Genomic DNA, 19,771 nt, shown 5'->3' with positions numbered 1-19,771 from the left:
TATAAAAAGGATTGTTCGTAACATAGGACTGCTTGGCACAGTTTGTCTATTCTCCAACCCCCAAGAGGCTTGGTATATAATGTGAAGGAACTTATTGTGGACTTTTTTTGGTCTGGGAATCATTGGATTAGAGCCCCGGTGCTCTATTTGCCTGTGGAAGAAGGGGGGCAGAGCCTTATTGATATTTCTGAAAGAATACAGACATTTCATCTACAGGTTGCGCAGCGTTTGCCTTTCACTTCTGGTCTGAGTTGGACGGACACAGCCTTCCTCTAGGCTGTGACAAACAACTGTTTTTGCTTAACCATGAGGATTTGGACTGGTCTGCTATGACTCCCTTTCTACAAGTCTGTCCTGCAGACCTTGCAGCCACTCCAGGCATGTGGCTATTTGAAGAACTACTTTTTTACAGTAGCCTGTTAAAAGCTGTCTAGGACGGTTGGCTTATAAAGACAGCTGGTTCAAACTAGGCCATCTAATGAAAACATCTGCTGTCCCCAGCATGGTATGTACTACTGTCAGGTGTGTGTGTGTGTGTGTGTGTGTGTGTGTGTGTGTGTGTGTGTGTGTGTGTATACATAGTACTCAATGTCTCCTGCTGTGATTTGTAAATGCCTCCTCTCACACTGAAAGAATTTGATGGAACAAAACACTCACTCTTGATAAGCAACAGACAATGACCAAGAAGGACCTGAGTAAACTGGCATTATTCACTCTGCTTAGTAAACTTCAACAACCAAGTTTGGTAAAATATTCTAACAGAATTGTGACTAATAAATTCTGAAAATCAGGTCATCACCCGGTGACCTCCACCACTGTGCTGCCCTGTACAAAACATGAGAACCAAAATATTTTTCAATCACAAGGAAAGGACTGAATAATCTCATTGTCTAATACTATTCAGCAATCCACTCAGTGGCCAATGATTATAATGCATGTGTGACACCAGGATGTTTGGATCCCTTTCCTGACTTTTTGTAAGTGTTACATTACTTTTTTTTTTTTTTAATCAAGAACGGGGTAATAATAATAATAATAATAATAATAATAATAGGGGGTTAGGGCTGGACTCAAAGTTCAGGTAGAAATCTGGGCAGAGTAAGCAGGAGAGCAATAGAAAAAGAGTCCAAGCCAGGGATCCTGACATTTTTGATGTACAAGTGTTATTTATGATTGCTCTTTTGCTTCATTACACACTGAAGTAATATATCAGAAGAATATAGCAATTATTTAGTGAAGCACACAAAAAACATCAGTGTGGCATGGGATTTCCTCCAGTCACGGCTTAGACTTCATAGCTTGTGCACTGTTAACCGTGTAACATTATATACAAAGGTGTGTGCTTTTCCAAATCATGTCCAATCAACTGAATTTCACACAGGTGTACTCCAATCAAGTTGTAGAACCATCTCAATGATCAGTGATCAGTAGAAACAGGATGCACCAGAGCTCAAGTTTGAATGTCATGGTAAAGGCCATGAATACCTATGCACATGTGATTATTTTTATTTTTTCATTTTTAAAATTTTTTTTTTCATTTTTAATAAATTTGCAAAGATTTCAAACAAACTTGTTTAATATTATCATTATGGGCTATTGTTTGTAGAATTATGAGGAAAATAATACATTTGATCCATTTTGGAATAAGGCTGTAACAAAAAAAGCGCTGTGAATACTTTAATACTTAAGTGGAGGGATAAATCATTGAGTGTGTTGATTTGTCCTTTAGACTTAACATTATCATATGCTTGCCAAATTCTTTTTCGGGGGTATGGTTATGTAGGAGTTACCTACATTAACATACAACAGCGCTGGGGATTCAAATGCGATGTGCAGTTGATATAACTTTTGGTAATAAATAAACCTTGGGTATATTTGAAATCTAAATTCCCTTCACTTGCATTGTGTCGGGGCAGAGGCAGAATTTTTATTCTTTATTTCCTCTACTAATTATTTTGGATTTACCGTGTCCTTCTAGAAAAAAATGCTTAGTCTTCAGTAAAAATAGCACAACCTCACCTATTAAACATCAACAGCTGAAGCAGGCACTTTAAGTCATGTCAGATCGAGAAGGTTTGTATTCATTAAGAATAAGAAGTGGCTTCTATAAAAAGCTTTGTGAGGCTGCTAAGGGACCTAATCCGGATGAGTTTGGAAAAACTGTGTAAATTTCCATTCTCTGTCATACGTTCCAGATGCTTGGTGAGTGGTTGGGTTAGGAATGCTAGATGTCGTGACCAGATTAGTTGTTTTGATGCATCACCACTAAAATTAGAGTCTAGAGAGTGACTGTGTGAAAGGTAAGTTGTGTGTGGATGTGTATAAATTTGTAGTGAACTTCCTGCTTGCCCATCAGATTCATTTGTTTCTTGTGTAAGAGTGAACAATGGTTCACTAATGGACAAGGGAAGCGTTCACCATTTTATTGGACTATGTAAATATTCACAACAAATATTATTTAGGTGTTGAATGGGTATTTTGGAGACTGAAGGGATGTGTGTGATAAGACTGATTAATTCAATAATGTATACTAGGCATACATGTAGCCATAGTCAGTATGTTTTTCCATGAAAACTGTCCTTCCTGTTAGTCATGTGTGTTTCACTGTGTGTGAAAGTAATAAGATAAACCACTAAATAACTTTCCATATGGTCTGTCATTCTGTCACTCTTTGTCATTCCGGGCAAAGGAGACAGACTAACAGGGAAGCCAGAGAAAGGAGGAGGGAGAGTGTATGTTCATGAAAAGGAAGCTTGTCCAGACAGCTTCAGATGACATCATCTGAGAATAACTCTAGAGTGTGCGTAGGTGGTAGGTGGAGCTTCAGACCAAGTACACTACAATATAAAAGACAAACTCATTCAGCAGAAGGACAGTGTACCTTAGACAACTGGGAGCCTGCACTACAGCTGACACACTTCACTTAGAAGGTAAGAATAACAATTGGGCTACACATTGCTGTTCTGTTATTCAATAACAACAAGTAGCATGTGAATATATGTAAATAACAGCTATAAAGAATTAACTGGTAAGTAGGATTCACAAAATTGAATATTATTTCTATTTTGCATATAAACATTGTGCCAGATGTAAACAAAGATATCATTTACAGATATATTTAGAGAATTAATATGTCTCCTTGTATTGTAATTTTTTCTAATATTAAGAAAAAATTTGTGTGTATTAATTTGTGTAGACATCCACAAATGCTCAAAATTATACAATATGTTTAAAAGTACTCATACAGTGCAGATTTGGTTAAATGTACCATACGTTTTACCTTTTGCAGATGCTTTGAGTAACCTCCAAGCTTCTGGCAGAACTCATTTCGAAAGTGCTTTTAGTACCAATGGATAGAGCACTTTACCATTTCTCATCCTTTCTATGATGATGGAAAACTTGCTTGAGTGTAACCAGTTTATGTTAGACCTGTTCCGTTATGGTTCCTAGGTTGTTCCTGATCATCCAAATCAATGTCCTCTCAGCAGATATTAGGGTCTGAACTCATAAGCTCTCCAAACATATTTCTTTTTCAAAATAAGCACCATTAATTTGCAGAAAATTTTAATAGAGACTAATTCTTAAAATGTTACCCTATTGCTTAAAAAAAATAAAAAATTTCCAGCTCTATTTTTATTTTATTTTTTAATAAAATTTTTTGTCCTTTTGGCTTATCCCATGAGTTCAGGGTCGCCACAGCCGATCATTTGTCTGCATGTTGATTTGGCACAGTTTTTACGCCGGATGCCCTTTCTGATGCAGCCCTCCCCAATTTCTACCGGGCCTGGAACCGGCACTGCTTGGCTAGGGAGTGGAGGGGGCTGTTGGGGGTTCAGTGTCATACCCAGGGACACTTCGACATGTGGTTTACATGTTTGTTTACTGTTTTGAAAAGAAAGGGATTTTTAATTAAATGTTTTTGTCAATTCATAAGATCTTATATATTCTTATATATTACATAATGTTTTTTGATTATATTAAGAGAATTAAAGCCTTCAATTTTTTGTGAAAAATTTAAATGTGTACCTGCTGTAAACTGAATCAAAATTTAAACTAAGTAATCCAAACTACAAATATTGTCTTCTGTCATTCTCAGGATGATTGGTGTTTATACGTTCCTGTTGCTCACCATGAGCAAAGTGGGGCTAGGCCATCTGCAAGCGAAACAGACTGACTTTGGGCTGAAGGTCTTCTTTCAGCTGACCCTTGATGCACTAGACAAGAATGTGGCTTTCTCCCCGTATGGCATGACCTCTGTCCTTGCCATGGCTCAGCTTGGTGCTGCTGGACACACCCACAAAGCCTTAACAACTGTTATGGGTTTTTCTCTGCAAAGTGAGTGATACACGGAGAGAGAAAAGTAAATTAAAAATTCTATCAAGCCATGGGAAAACACAACACCACACAAGTATACAGAAAAGTTAATGCAAAATTAAATCAGCCAAATAATTTTGAACTGAAAAACTATGAACAAAATTCAAAATATCATACTACACAATACAAACAGCATATCTTATGTTCTATTTATGCACTGTGTATGTATGCATGTGACTGTAATATCGTCATCTACAGGTCAGCTACTCTCCCTGCAGTAGTTTAGTAAAGCAATGAATGTTTTTCTCCATTTTTATGTGATGCATCTGTGTGTGCGTGCGAGTATGTGTTCTTGTCTGTTTGTCAATGGAGCGGCTTACTCAATTACTTGTTGTTAATTAATAAACAAACAAACAGTGGTTTGCAGATAATATAACAGATACAACATTAGGGTATTATGTAAGATAGTATATATACACTAATCAAAAAACATTTGTAAAAATAAGTCTGATGGGCACTCCACAGCTAAGATTTCCAAAAGTTTCATCGCTAAACAAGAAGTCTTCCCTCTCCTTCAGAGCAAGGGATGGCTCGGCAGCAGCATCTTCTGCAGCAAAATCTGTCCAGTGAGCAGGGGTTGAAGATAGCCAGTGGCGTGATGGTGGAGAGGAAGATGAACCTAAAGAAGAAATACCAGCAGGCACTGGTCAGGGCCTTTCAGACGCACCCTCACCAGGTGGACTTCTCTAAGCCAGACCAGGCAGTCTCTGTCGTTAATGCATGGGTCTCGGACCACACTACAGGTATAGTACTTCACTCATCCAGCTGATAACTTCTCATCTGCAGAACTGTCCAAAGAATGCCTTTGTATTCACCCTGAAATTTTAGGCTATGCTTTTAAATCCTTTGTTATTTGTTCTTTTGAGGTGCCATCCCTGAATTCTTCGCTCCTGGTTCTCTTTCTGACGAGACCCTGCTGGTCCTCCTTAATGCTCTCCATTTCCAGGGCCTCTGGAAAGTTCCTTTTGACTCCAAACTGACACAAAAGAGGATGTTCCACTGTGCCAATGGTAGCACAGTTCCTGTTCAGATGATGAGACTTACAAACCGCTTCAATTATGGTACAGTGGGCTGACCAGTGCATTATTTGTATTTTATTTATTGATGCCCGATTCCTAATTGATGCCTCTTTCTCATTGTTCTACAGGTGAGTTTGTGACTGGTGATGGGATAGACTATGATGTCATTGAGGTCCCATATGAGGGTGACTCACTCAGCATGCTCCTTTTGTCACCGTTTGAGCCTGACGTTCCACTGAGTGTGTTCAGTGCTGAACTTAGCAGTCAGAAGATTCAGCAGTGGAGGAGGGAACTAAAGAATGTCAAAAGACAGCTGGCCATGCCCAGGTAAGGGATGTAATAAATGGAATTTTTAAAATGTATATTTAGAAAGTAAAAATAGATTTTAGGAACATATTTAAAAATAACAAACTAATTTTAGTCTGAATAATTATTATATAGAGATTTTGTTTGTTAAATTCATTTAGCCAAGTATTTTGGCTGTCAACTCATAATTTTCTTTGCTATTGCTCAACCCAACACAATTTTATTATTGCTTTAATCAGAAAATGATCCAGAACTCACAGGATAAGCCAAAGAATAATGTACAGAAAAGAAAAACACGTGTGACTGTGGCACAGGAAGGTAGAGCGGTTGTCCACCAAACTTGGAGTTGTTGGTTAATTCCCCAGCTCCTCTGGTAACATGTCAAAGTGTCCTTGAGCAAGACACTGAACCCCAACTTAGTTGATCCCAGTGAACGTTGGCCACCTGTATAACAGCTCCCTCATGAGTGTATAAGTGTAAATGGGTGAATAAGATGCAGCGTAAAGCCAACTTCAACTTTAAAGCCTGATGACAGCTGACCAAGTGAAGCCCGTGTCATCAAGAATTGACAGTAAAATACTTTTTTACTCACCAGCCATTGTGACTAATGGTTTCCCAAAGTTACTATCCACTTAGCATTTTTACTGGCCACAGTTTTGTTGTTGGTGAATTATGGTTTGATTTGAGTTGAGTGGACTATAAGTGAAAAATGTGTTGGCTACATTACTAATTGAAATTGTTGTGTAGCAGCATATTAAATGATGAACACTAAAAAACAACCAGTACAATACTATTTTGGGGAGTTTTTGACGAGGCTTCTTACACTGCTAATACATTTCCTGGCAACCTACAATTTGATTACTTTGTGTGTTTCTGCAGGTTTACTTTGAACTCTGAAGTGAATTTGAAGACTGCTTTGATTAACATGGGTCTGAAAGACATGTTCAATCTGGCTACTGCCGATTTCTCACGCATTTCCAGTAAGTAACCTCCTATAGGAAGAACACTTTGTTATTTCATTTGTTTTTGTTGGCTTTATCACACATGCAGACATAAAAACATAAAAAAGGGAAAAATTAGAAAATAACCTCTGTAAGCCAAATATATATTTCTTCTGAATATAGTTTAAAAGATATTGATGGTGTTAGGTTAATAGTTTCATATTAACTATTAATAAATATTATTTAATAATATTTAATATTTAAAATTTGAAAGTTCTTTGTTAGTTTTAGGTTTAAAAATTAGCAGTACTGTAAATTTAGTTTAGATGCATAAACCTTTTCAGTTGATAGGAAAATACTGTGTTAAGAAGTAAATTACCTAAATGTTGTGCTTTAGACACTGTAGGATTTAGTTAATTTAATTAGTTTTAGCCTGATCTAAATAGAAACAAAGTGTGATAGTTCTCTTAGAGAACTTGCAATTAATCATATTTATGTGTTTCTGCCCTTCAGCTGATGAAAGACTCTGTGTGTCAAAGGCCCTTCAGAGAGTAAAGATTGAAGTGAATGAGCAAGGAACCGTGGGAGCAGCAGCAACAGGTGGGTTAATTACTTTTCAATTGAATTTCAATGTATGTATAGCATTAAATCACAATAATACATGAAGCACAACTATAGGGGAAAGAAGAGAAAAAGAAAGGATAGAAAGTGCATCTATAGTAGCAGAGATTTCAGAGGCACTAGAGTCAACTATTACTATAAGTTTTATCAAGATTCTTTGCTTGATAACTAAAAGATTTGCCTCCTCTTATACTTTTGGAAACACCAGGGATCAAAAGCAGACCTTCATTCTGAGGGCAAAGTGTTATACAATAGGAATGGTGGTCTTTCAGATACAATGGAAGATGATTATAAAGAACTAGTTTAACACAAAGGATTTTAAATACTATTTTAGAATTTACAAGAAGCCAATAGAGAGAATCTAATGACGAAATATGATTTCTCTTGCTAATTTTGGATTCTATTAAGGCTTTGGCATCTGTCTTCTTCTCTCTATTAGCGACTGTCATGTTCTCTCGAATGGCAGTTGAGGAAATCACTCTGGACCGACCCTTTCTCTTCCTAATCCAACACAAATACACAGGTAATACTATTTTTCGATTTTTTTTTACAGCATTTTAAAAACAGTGGGAGTCAAGAAGTCTGACTATATCTAAACAGCCATGGGTGTCAAGAAGTGAAAACCTGTGTATTATTTAAAATGACATTGTGTGTAAGTAATTGTAATTTGAAACCCGATTTTATGATACCATTCATCTCTTTTCCTTACTGTGTTCAGGTGCTATTCTGTTCATGGGTCAGTTCAACCAACCTCAGGAACAATAACCCTCCCTGAAGACCCGACTTCATTTCACTGTGTCTGACAATTGCTGCTCATATGTTCAGTCAGATGATACATGTGATCACCACACCAGATTAGTAGACAGGGACAAAGAAATATATTATAAATCAACAAAACAGACACTGGAAACAGGACTGACTGAAACAATCTTTGAAAAAAGCTTAATGTTTATTTTTCTAAATGTTGTGAAAGGAGGGTAAACACAATGTAACACAACAGACAATAACAGAATTCATATACAGTGCTATGAAATATATTCCACAGTTTGGGATCATTCTCGTTTTACTGTATTACTTTAACATTGAATCATACACAATGTAGTTGTAAAATTATGTCAAAATGACAGTTTTCTACAAAGTACTATCCATCATCTCAGCTCAAAGTAAATTAAAAATTTAACATAAATGATAACATAGATATTCACTCCTTCAGTCAGTATTTAGAGAGATGTTGCTATAAATCGAATGATGGTTGCAGGAGTACCAAAACAGCTATATAGTACAATAGTATTACTAAATCTATTTTTACAGTGTTGATTGTATCCTCATGTTTTTTTGAAGTTGAACTTGTATTTTTGCAGTATTTATTAAAATATGTTTTTACAAATTGCAGTCTGTTAGTGTTGAGATCCACTGACCTATTGTGTCCAGTCAAAAATTCATGACTTCCCTGATTTAGTTTTATTTTTTGTTTTTTAAATAACTACTGCTTTTCTTTAAGCAGTAAACACACGTCTTATAGCTGTGTTTAGTTAGTTAATGTAGAAAAGGGTGTTGCTGAAATTAGTCTTGTGACTTAGGGAATTAATTATGTTCGTCAGGTTCGTATCAAGACGAGGACCAACAAGTTTGATAGACCCATACACAAGGTCTGTCTTCTCCAAGAACCAGAATGATAAGTGCTGGTAACCTCCGACACTAGGAGAAAGAACACCATCGAAGATTGGTCTATCAGAATTTAGGGATTAGTAGGACCCAAAAGGAGCAGAACACAGAGGAGTGGAAGGCAATAACAGTTTTATAGAGGGATGATGTGTAATGGATGGGATAACCATGGGTGGCGATTCAGGGTAGGAGTGCGTGGTGGAGGTGGCCAGAAAGCGGTAGGGTGATGTGAGGGAGAAGACACAGGTGAAATAATAGTCTGTGGTACGGGGATAAATCTTAGGAACAACTTGATGTCACTTGATGGCAACTAAAGGCGGCTGGGGAAAAAAATAAAATAACAAATGCAACAGGTGAACAGGGTGAGGCTGATCAAGGACCAGGAGAGAGAGGAGGAAATCCAAGCAGGGAGAAGATAGTGCGGATTACCAAGGCAACAAGAGTCAGCCTCACAGTTGTGACATGGACATCATGTTTATGGGTTATTACACGATTCGTTTTTGGTTTTTTTGTGCATAAGTAATTTAGTAATTGTTTCCAATATTTAGTTTGTGAAAGTTTCTAATATTGGAGCCCAATTAGGGCCCCGGTACGAATGAGCAAACCAGGGTTTCCTAGCTTCATATCATATGGCTTTGATGTTTGCCTTATAATTTGCCTTTGTAGTTTATCTTTAAAGTTTGTTTGACCAGTTGTCAAGGAAACAATGAATAACAATGGTTTGTTACAAGAGGCAGTTCAGCTCAGCTATTGAATGGAACTTACATGGACAACAAGAAAGACAGCGACTGGACGAAAAGATAGTGTTGAAATCAACAAGGTAGTAGTAAATGGTTAATTGTGTAACTGTGAAGGCACATGGTTTCTTACCGGGTTCTGTGGATTTAAGCCACTTTGAGAAACTTGTTTGGTGGAATTGCTTCGTGAACGGGTTTGTGAAATAACTTTTCGTAAACGTGTATTGTAGAATTAGTCCATTATCGGCTAAGTTGAGAAACGATGAATACAATAAATATTCGGTGTTCATCATACAACGATCTCTGGCATTTGATTTGGCAAAATTTGACTTTTAAGTTAACAAACTCCTATTAAATTGTCAAACTTCCACAAACAAGTCTCCTTTTCTGGAAATATTAATAACACATACCTTTCTCCCTCTCAATTCTACCTTATGGAATAACAGGGCAATAACAATTAATAGTAAATCTTTGTGTAAGAGAAACTGGGTTGACAAAGTTGGTATGTTTGTAACTGATTTTCTGGCCTGTGAATTATTCTGGATTATGTATTCTCAGATAGATACAAATCAAATTGTACAGTAAAACTAAATAAATTATTGTGATAACGAAAAGACTGAAAAATCTCATTCTAATGCAACTTCAGACGCGTTTTCATATGTACGACAATAATGACGAGATTGGTAATACGATATACTAAGTAAGAAATACGAGGTAATTCGAAATGCAAGGCGCCTCTGTACCTGTGCTATTTATTTATATATTTATTTGTATTTATTTATAATTTATAATGTTGAGTCTCAATGTGCTGCAGCAGCCCTATAGTGCCCTTAACCTTGGCCCCAGAGGTATCACATCTCTCCTCAGCATGGTTGTCAGCAAGGTGCTCTGAGATGTCCCTGCCTCCGACAGCTGTGCCTGACTCGGATGCCTCTGCCTCACTTGAGCAGCTGCCTCTCTTTGAATTTGTTCCTGCCTCCGTCCTTACTTGTTAGTCCATAAGGGTCCAACTATTTGCCATAAGGGTCAAACTATTTGTAATTTGAGTTTTATGAGTTTTATGCAGAAATGTACATACACTAAAATGGGTATCTGTCTGCCAAAAAGGTCCATCATCTTGTGGCTCTGCAATGGGCAAGCATCAATACGCTCGTGATCAATTTTTGATTCAGAACGGCAACTTCTCGAAGCTCTACGACCCTCCCACCGAGAAGAAACATCCGATCAACGGGCGACCTTCAAGGACTTGAATGGCTCTTTTGCCCCGTTTGTTCGCATCTGTGTTCGGACCACGTTAGGAGATGTTCGGACCTTCGTTCGGAAGTGTTCGGAACTCGTTCGGAAGTGTTCGGACCTGATTAGGAAAGTGTTTGGACCGGCTCGGCCGATGGCGGCACTGTCTTTACCAACTGAGCAACAGCCGCCCCCCCACCGTACAATTTATTAATAGCAAAAAAAAAAACCTCAGCACATAATATATTCTCTACATCTATAGTCTCTACTACATCGACAAGTAATCGTTTGCTGCGATGGCCGAGTGGTTAAGGCGTTGGACTTGAAATCCAATGGGATCTTCCCGCGCAGGTTCGAACCCTGCTCGCAGCGTTTTGATTTTGGAGGGGCGACGGAGATTATGAAACGATTTCAAATGCGGACTATCGTGACTTGAGGTAGGAGAACAACATTGTCGCTATCGTCAGAAATGCTCAGCAGCGAATGCATTTCATACAACAGCTGTGGAAGTTCAACCAACCAGGAGCTGCTGATAGTTTTACACTGCTGTCAATGAGGCTGTGCTATGATCCTCCATCACAGTTTGGTTTGGAGCAGCCACCAAACAGGACAAGAAGAGACTGCAGCGGACAGTTAGAACTGCACAAAGAATCATTGGTGCTCTCCTGCCCGCTCCAGGACTTGTAAACATTGAGAACCAGGAAGCAGGCAAAGAAAATCACCACTGACCCCTCTCACCCCCCACACAATCTATATATGTTGCATCTCATTGTACAAACTATATTAAACTTTCATGACTTGTTCTGTTTGTCCTCCAGCTCCTGTACACCTCTCATTAATATTTATCCTCTATCCATATACCCCTGCTTATGATTAACCCTTTCTGTTTAGGGCAACATAACAAGACAACATAAAACTATTTTGTAGCATAAAATCATATCCAGTGTTTCTGATGGCATTCATTTAAAACAGATCTGGACTTCCTTGCAGCAAAAGCATCTCCATCATCAAATCCTACCTGAGGGCTTGGACGGCATTTTCATGATGACTATCAATTTGACTTGTTGTCAAAGGAACTGCTACCTGAGATGCACACCAATAAGCGGGGGTTTATTTTTTCTGAACTTAATTTATTTATTAACGTTAATTTATTTTCAATCTACATCATGGGGTCAGGACTGCAATTTTTTTACTTAATTTTTCTCTTCGCCCTAGGCAAAAGCCTGCCTTGCACATATGTATACACTTCATGCACATATCACTTCATGCCCACACACAAACACGAACACTGCACTTTCAGCACACAAGTAATTGTGTACATTGCACCAGGGCCTGCCTTCTTCAGGCCATTCTTAAGTTGTCTGTTGTTTTTTTCGACCTTGTATGTTATTGTCATGTTCATATTGTCTGTATTGTTACTCCTTGATCATGCAAATTCTGCCAATAATTTATGTTTTGACGTTAGCCAAAGCAATGGGATATCTTTGGAAACTCTGATGTTGCACTGACTGGCCGTACCATCTCTTCTGCTTGGTTTGATAGTGAAGAAAGTTCTTTCTAAACAGAGCTGTAATCATTATGAACTTATGATTTTGACTTTTATGTAGCATTTTCAAATGCAAAAGCAATAGGAATTTCTCCTCAGGTTCTTTCTCCCAAGGAGGTGTTATAAGTCTGTTGATCCCCTAACAGCTGATAGACCTGTGTGAGCACTCATATCATGTTGTAATGTTGTTTCAGTATATAATCAATATTATATATATATATATATATATATATATATATATATATATATATATATATATATATATATATAAACTATAAGTGTTACATGTATTAGTCTAGAACTCCTAGTTTCTTTCTCAAATTATCATTATCACACAAAAAGCCTAAGCCTAAATGGCACCCTGTGCTGCCACATGGTCTATTGCTAAAAAAAAAATAATAATCCTTTAGCTATAACTACAGTCTATGCAACTTCAAACTCTAAGAATAACAATGGCAACTTACATTTTCATCAACGCATACACTTATTAACAAAGAAGTAATTACCTGGATTATCATCCATCATCCCTGGCAATGGTGCAGCAATAAAGTTTGTCCATTGCCTTGTCCTGCCACTCTGATCCTTCCATCAAAGCTGGGAAAGGCCGGTTTCCCCCTACCTACAGGTCAAAGGGCACGAGGTAGCTGTGAATCAACAATCATTATCATGTATCTCACTAATAACTCTGGTGTAGAATACTGCCATTTTTAACGTTGATACAGGGTTGGATAGGTAGAGGACGTTTTTTTGGTGTCTAACTAATTCAGAATACTTTCAGCTACAGTAGAAACACAGTTAAAACGTTCAGCTCGTAAAAGATTATTGCTTGTATATGACTTTTTGATATCTTTTATACTTATAAAAACAATGACATAATTGATGAAATCTTCAATGACATCACATAAGTGTCAGAGACAGGTTTAAAATCTTTTTTTTGGTTAGGGATTGGTCTCTGAAGCCTTGTGTGTGCTACACTGTCCTTGCATAGGTTTCCTTGGAGTACTGTAGTTTTCTGTAAAAAAGACATGCATGTTAGGTTAATTGTTCTCTCTAAATTGCCCATATGTGTGAATGTGAATGGTTGTCTGTATGTGTATATCTCTCAAGATATACACATACACATGTTAGCTCAAGAGATCGACTGACCCCTGTGCAGGGTGTACCCTGCTTCTTGCCCAATGATAGCTGGAATAGACTCCCATTAACAACTTTAACAACATAGGCTGTTACATAGAGATTGATGAATAGACTGGCTTACTAAATAATTAGTAAAAGCAAAATCAGTTTTCACTGAGATACAGTGTACAACTTAAGCCAGTGCTAATGTAAGACTTCTTTGTAATGACCAGGTCTCTCTCTCTCTTCCTGTTCGGATACAGCTTTAGTTTGCTCTACTCTTAAGGAACATCAAAGACAGTTTAGCGAAAACATGCCCCATCGTGTGTACTGTCAGCGTGGAGCCAGTAAGGGTCACTGTGGTCTTGTTAAATTAAGCTTTCCATTACTGCAGTGAAGTAAAAAAGCTCCAATTAATATTAACTGATAAAATAAAGAAAACTTTTCAGACTTTTACAACTGTAAAAATGTAATTTATAAAAATCCAAAATTAAAAACATGTCAACAGTGTGGTAAAGTAAGGTAAATTATGTTTGTTCCAGCCTTGCACATTGCTATAAAATATTGTCTGGGAATTATTTAATTGTAAATTATTGTAAAGATGCACTCAGCGAACCTTGTTATCAGGCCACAGATGCTGCCTGTCCACATGACTAAAGGAGTACAATGAACAGACTTAAAATACTTTGAACAAAGGTGCTTGACAGAGAAAATAAAACTGATGAAACAGATATGGTAGGGAGAGAAAAAGGAAGAAGAGATTGATGGGTTTGACCAGTCAGTGTTGCAATTATAAAATAGGCCTGCAACACAGCTGAATGTAGACCTGTTTATTATTGCTGTTTTTATGGATCTGATCTGATCTAATCTAATACTTGGGATATATAAGGAATACTTCTAATAGGTGTGAGGTCTCAAATATATGTTGGTGGTATGTTATTCTTATGGATTATAAGCAACATTGATTTGGAAGGTGTGTGGAGAGTCTAGTATGGACAGGAACTTAAATGGAAAACAAACTGAAACACTGACGACTGAAAAAGAATTCTTGAAGATATGGATGAACAAGTCATGGTTTTAAAAACATGTAAATACAATGAACACAAACTTTACAGTATAGAGGATGATACTGATCCAAAAAAATCATATTTTTTAAATATATCATGAGAGTGTGAATATTTTTCTGAAGATCAGATGTAAGGTAAGATCAACCTGAACAAAACAATTTCAATAATTCATTTTACTATGAGTTAAAATGGTAAAACACAATATTTGTTCAAGTACCAAAGTAATTACCATAAAAAAACAGTAAAAAAATATAAAAACTTGAGATTGGAATAAAATAAATTTTATAGAAAGCATTCTGAAACCACTGACAAATATTTAATTGGTAAATGGTCTGCACTTTACTCTTTTTCTACCTTTGCACTGCTCCTCATTTGTCCATCTGCACTCACAATCACACACACACACACACAGATAGCAGCTGGCCAGCGCTCACCGGGACCATTGTTTAGCTTGTATATAGATGATTTAAAATTTGCAAGTTGTTAAAATGTATATTATTAGCCAACTTTTTTTGTAGTGGGGACATTTTTAAGCAGCTATTGGATACAGTGGAAGACAAATTTAAAAGCCAAAAAAATTGATTTAATTATAATAGACTATGAGTCAACCATCTGTTTTTGTTTATGCTCTGTATCATGTACTGTACTGTATTGTGTTACGTTAAGGTGTTCATCAGTCATTGGTGACATGGCTGCCTTTCTAGGTTACATTTTAGGTTTGTTTCCAGTGGTCAAGGGAACAATGCATAGCAAAGGTTTTGTTACAAGACAGTGCAGTTCAGCTCAACTACAAAAAGGAGCAGACGTGACACAGTAACTGGAGCACAGGGTTAACTACAAATTACTGGAGACCACAACAAGGTAGAAGTGAAAGGATCAGTGTGTAGCTGTGGAGGCACACGGTTTCTTACTGAGTTCTGTGGATTTATCCATACTTTGGAAAACAGGTTTAGCTACATTTTCAGAAACGAGTTCTGTGGTTTCAGCCATACTTTGAGAAGCTTGTATGTATGAAACTGTTTGTGAACGTGTTTGAGATTAGTGTACCTAAACTTGTATGTATAATTGTTCCGTCATCGGCTAAGTTGAGAAGCAAATACAATATTTGTTCAATGTTCGTCATACAACATTCTCTGGAGTGAAGTACTTACTGGATCATAAGATTCGAGTAAGATCGCCTCTACAGTAGTAAGAAACCTTCTCTACACAACTAAACTAAGCTAAACAAAGCTAATGTGGAAAAACGACAGGCAAAGCCAAGTCTCAAGGCCATGAATAATGCTTTGCAAAATCTGAAGGGTCAAGTTGGACCAGCTTGCGAAACAAATAAGCAAGATACATTTAATGGACAATGACGGCTGCATGGAGGAGGTGGAAATCTAACTGTTGACAGAGTTCAAACAACTGTTTTGTGAATTTTGTGATAGATTTGAATAGCAATCAGCAAGGCTGGTTTGAGCGGAAAGCCAGTTTATATAGATCATTTGTTGATAATGCTGGTTAAAGAGGCACATCACCACATTGAAGAAGCAAGTAGGGCAAATGACGTGTGAGGTTGCGGTTGCATTAGAAATAATTTGCCACTGCCAGGACGAAATTTTGGCTCTGCTAAAGAAAGAACCATTGAAACATATACATAGACTTAATCCGGTGCGTCAAGATGGAATACTTTGCATAGGCGGAAGGCTCAGCTGAGCTGCTATGCCTGAGAAATCCAAGCACCCTGCTATTTTGGCTAAAGATCATAGAGGATCTCAGCATTTACTGCAGGACATCCATGAACAGATAGGCCATGGTGGTCAAAACCATGTCTTGTCCAAAGATACTGGATACCAAATGGAATCTCAGCAATCAGAAGGATTCTATCCTGGTGTCGAACCTGTCGAACATTACATGGAGCAACTGGGCAGAAACAAATGGCAGACATCCCACATAGTATAGTCTTACCTGATGCATCACCATATACTAAAACAGGTGTCGATTGCTTTGGTCCCTTTAATATTAAACGGGGAAGGACAACTGCAAAAATATATGGTGTCATATATACCTGTCTGGCTAACCAAGCTGTCAATATAGAGGTGGCAGCATCATTGGACACAGACTTTGTTAGTGCTGAGCGAGAGCTCAAATGGTCTCTAGAAGAACCTAACCAAAATAGAAAATACGCTGTTTCAGCGAAGCATCAGGAGGACATTTAATCCTCCATCTACTTCTCATTACTAAGGGGTATGGGAGCGTTTAATTCAATCCATTAGAAAGGTTCTCGTGCTACATTGAAACATCAACGTTTGGATGAAAAGAGTCTGCAGGCATTATTCTTTGAGGTGGAAGCCATTATAAACAGTCAGCCAATAACAACACCTTCAAACGATTCAAATGACATGGAGACTTTGACACCAAATCACCTTCTTCTCCTAAAAACCCAACCTTCGATACCTCAGTGAATTTTTCAGAAAGATGATCTTTACACACAGCGTAGGTGGAGACGAGTCCAGTACATGGCAGATCTCTTTTGGAAACGTTGGGCTACAGAATATCTACCTGAGCTCCAAAGGTGGCAAAAATGGACACAAGCAAACCGCAATTTTTTTCCTGGGGACGTTGTGTTAATTGTTGATGAGTCAGCGCATCGTAACTTTTGGGTGATTGGCAGGATCATCCACACAACGCGACTGTGGCGCAGGAAGGTAGAGCGGTTGGCCACCAATCTCACAGTTGTTGGTTCAATCCCCAAACTTTAGAACACTGCAAAAGAACAGCCCCAACCCGTGTGGTGGAGGCATCAACCTCAACAATGAATGGGAGGTAAGGGTTGGCAAGGTGAGTATGGGGGTTGTGGTGAAAAGTGACTTGAGTTTCACCACCACCTCTGACTAGAATCAAAGACTGTAGAAGCTTGAGTGGACCACATGAACTCGACCTTGGAGGACGTGAGTTGATGGAGCTATAACCTTTAATGAAGCAGTGATAAAAGTTGGTGAATCCTAAGAACCTTGGAGTTGTTAAATGGTCTGCACTTATGCAGCTCCGCCAACACTCACTAAGAGCAACTAAGTTGGGGTTCAGTGTCTTGCTCAAGGACATTCGTCATGTGACCAGAGGAGCCCGTGATTGAACTAACAACTGCGAGATTGGTGGACACCCACACTACCTTCCTGCGCCACAGTCTGTAACAACTGTAGAGGTCTGGATCCATAAAACAATTAAGGCAGGCCTGGCAGTGAGTGTGTATGGAACATTGCCGTTGTGAATCTCCAATGCCTGACATGAAAAAGAACTCCAAAATCCCTTAAGTGACACAATATCAAACTCCAATGACATAAGGTGCATAAAGCCAATAATAGTTCCTCAATTCTGGGCTCCCATAATCACCTTTCGTGACATTAATGTGATTCACAATATTGGCACACATGAAAATCCTTTAAGTGATTATCACATGGCTTGGTAAACACATATGCATGGCGTGAATTAAAGCATAGGCATGTCGTAAAAATCCCCTTACAATGACATGGTTACAAGGATGGGTGATAATTTTGATTCTTCATGGGCAGATAACTCTACTCATTGTCCTTAGCGTTATTCATGTGGTCAGCAACAGAGAGAGTCAATAGTAAGATGTTACTCACAAAACAATGTGGCAATGTCAGGATCCCCAACTTCACTTCCCCCTTCAAGACTTTTATTTGGCAGCCACTTCCTGTTCCTCGTCCCGTCACATTTTCCCCACTTTCCTAATTACTATCAATAGTTTCACCTGCTCTCACCCCCCTGTTTATATACCTCCTCAGTTCCCTCACCAAGCTGCCAGATTGTCTGCTTTCTCACCGCAGCTTTTCAGTGTTCGTCTAAATCATCTTTGCTATCTATGGTTCGGACCACGCTACGTTTTTTGACCTGACTCTGCTGCTACTTTGGTTATGTGAGTAACGGCTTCCTATTGACTCTCTGTTGCCAACCTTATGAATGACCATAATTATGATAACTGTTATCTGCCCACGAGGGATCAAGTTTTTCACAAGCGCTTGTAAACATGTGATTATAAGGTGAAGAATTACCACCTCATGTCTACGTTTTTTGATCATGCCATGTTGCTTGATGTCAACTAGTCTGGCTTAAACAGTAGTCACGCTGTAGAAATGCCACTCCTCACGGTCATGGAATCTCTGCAGGCTGCCAAAACTGCACCTCAGGCTTATGTCTTAATTGCTGCTTGATCTATCTGCAGTCTTTGACACTGTGTCCAACTTATCTGGATGAATCTGCAGTCTGCCACAGGTAAATTGAATTGATTTAATTTATCAATTTTTATAATACAATACAATATTTTACAATATTTTTTATGTGGATTAAATCAATTCAATTTACCTGTGGTAACAGGCTTATTGTAAGGTGCAGATCTGGGGAAGGCTACCATTTTTTTTTTCTGCACTGCAGGTTCCCAAGAGAATTGTGGATTTAGCAGATGCGTTTATCCAACTGACTTAGAATTCTTCGAGGACAACTGCTCAACAAACTGATGATTGCTCTACCAACTAAGATATAGCTGTCCCACAATGGCCTCCATATTTCTGAAATGGAAGACGTTTTGCACAAACAGGACAGTTCCGAGAGCTGGTCACCTGGCCAAACTGAGCAATCCAGGGAGAAGGGCCTCAGTAAGAGAGGTGACCAAGAACCCAAGGGTCACTATGAGATATCCTCTGTGGAGATGGGACAAAGTTCCAGAAGGACAACCATCACTGCAGCTCTCTGCCGATTTAAGCTTTATTGTGGAGTGGCTAGACGGAAGCCTCTACTCAGTCCAAACACATGAAATCTGGCTTAGACTTTGCAAAAAAGCACCTGAAGGACTCTCAGAGTGTGGGGAACAAGATTTTCTGGTCTAACAAAACCAAGATTGAACTGTTTGGCCTCAATTCTAGATGTTATGTCTTAGAAAACCAGGCAGCCCGCTCATCACCTGTTAATTACCATCCCTACAATGAAACATGGTATTGGCAGTTTCATGCTGTAGGGGTTTATTTCAGCAGCGGGGATGGGGAAACTGGTTGAGGGAAAGCATAATGGAGTACAGAGATATCCTCAATCAAAACCTGTTCCCCAGCAATCAAGACCACAGACTGGGCTGAAGGTTCACCATCCAACA

General features: G+C 38.4%; 1 protein-coding gene and 1 non-coding gene across 2 annotated transcripts; both read left to right on the top strand.

Moving 5' to 3' along the window:
- The first annotated feature begins 2,794 nt into the window (after positions 1–2,794).
- On the top strand, positions 2,795–8,648 carry serpine1 (serpin peptidase inhibitor, clade E (nexin, plasminogen activator inhibitor type 1), member 1). Its single transcript, XM_067525318.1, has 9 exons — positions 2,795–2,930; positions 4,097–4,335; positions 4,893–5,117; positions 5,241–5,435; positions 5,522–5,720; positions 6,579–6,679; positions 7,154–7,240; positions 7,701–7,784; positions 7,980–8,648. Exons 2-9 carry the CDS (start codon positions 4,098–4,100, stop codon positions 8,024–8,026), a joined length of 1,176 nt encoding a protein of 391 aa, XP_067381419.1. The 5' UTR covers positions 2,795–2,930; position 4,097; the 3' UTR covers positions 8,027–8,648.
- Positions 8,649–11,186: 2,538 nt separating this feature from the next.
- On the top strand, positions 11,187–11,268 carry trnas-uga (transfer RNA serine (anticodon UGA)). Its single transcript has one exon. It is a non-coding gene; the product is annotated as a tRNA-Ser (tRNA).
- The last annotated feature ends 8,503 nt before the right edge of the window (positions 11,269–19,771 follow it).

The sequence above is a fragment of the Channa argus genome, chromosome 12 (assembly GCF_033026475.1).
Source record: "Channa argus isolate prfri chromosome 12, Channa argus male v1.0, whole genome shotgun sequence".
NCBI lineage: Eukaryota > Metazoa > Chordata > Actinopteri > Anabantiformes > Channidae > Channa > Channa argus.
This window is presented reverse-complemented; position numbering and strand designations above follow the sequence as displayed.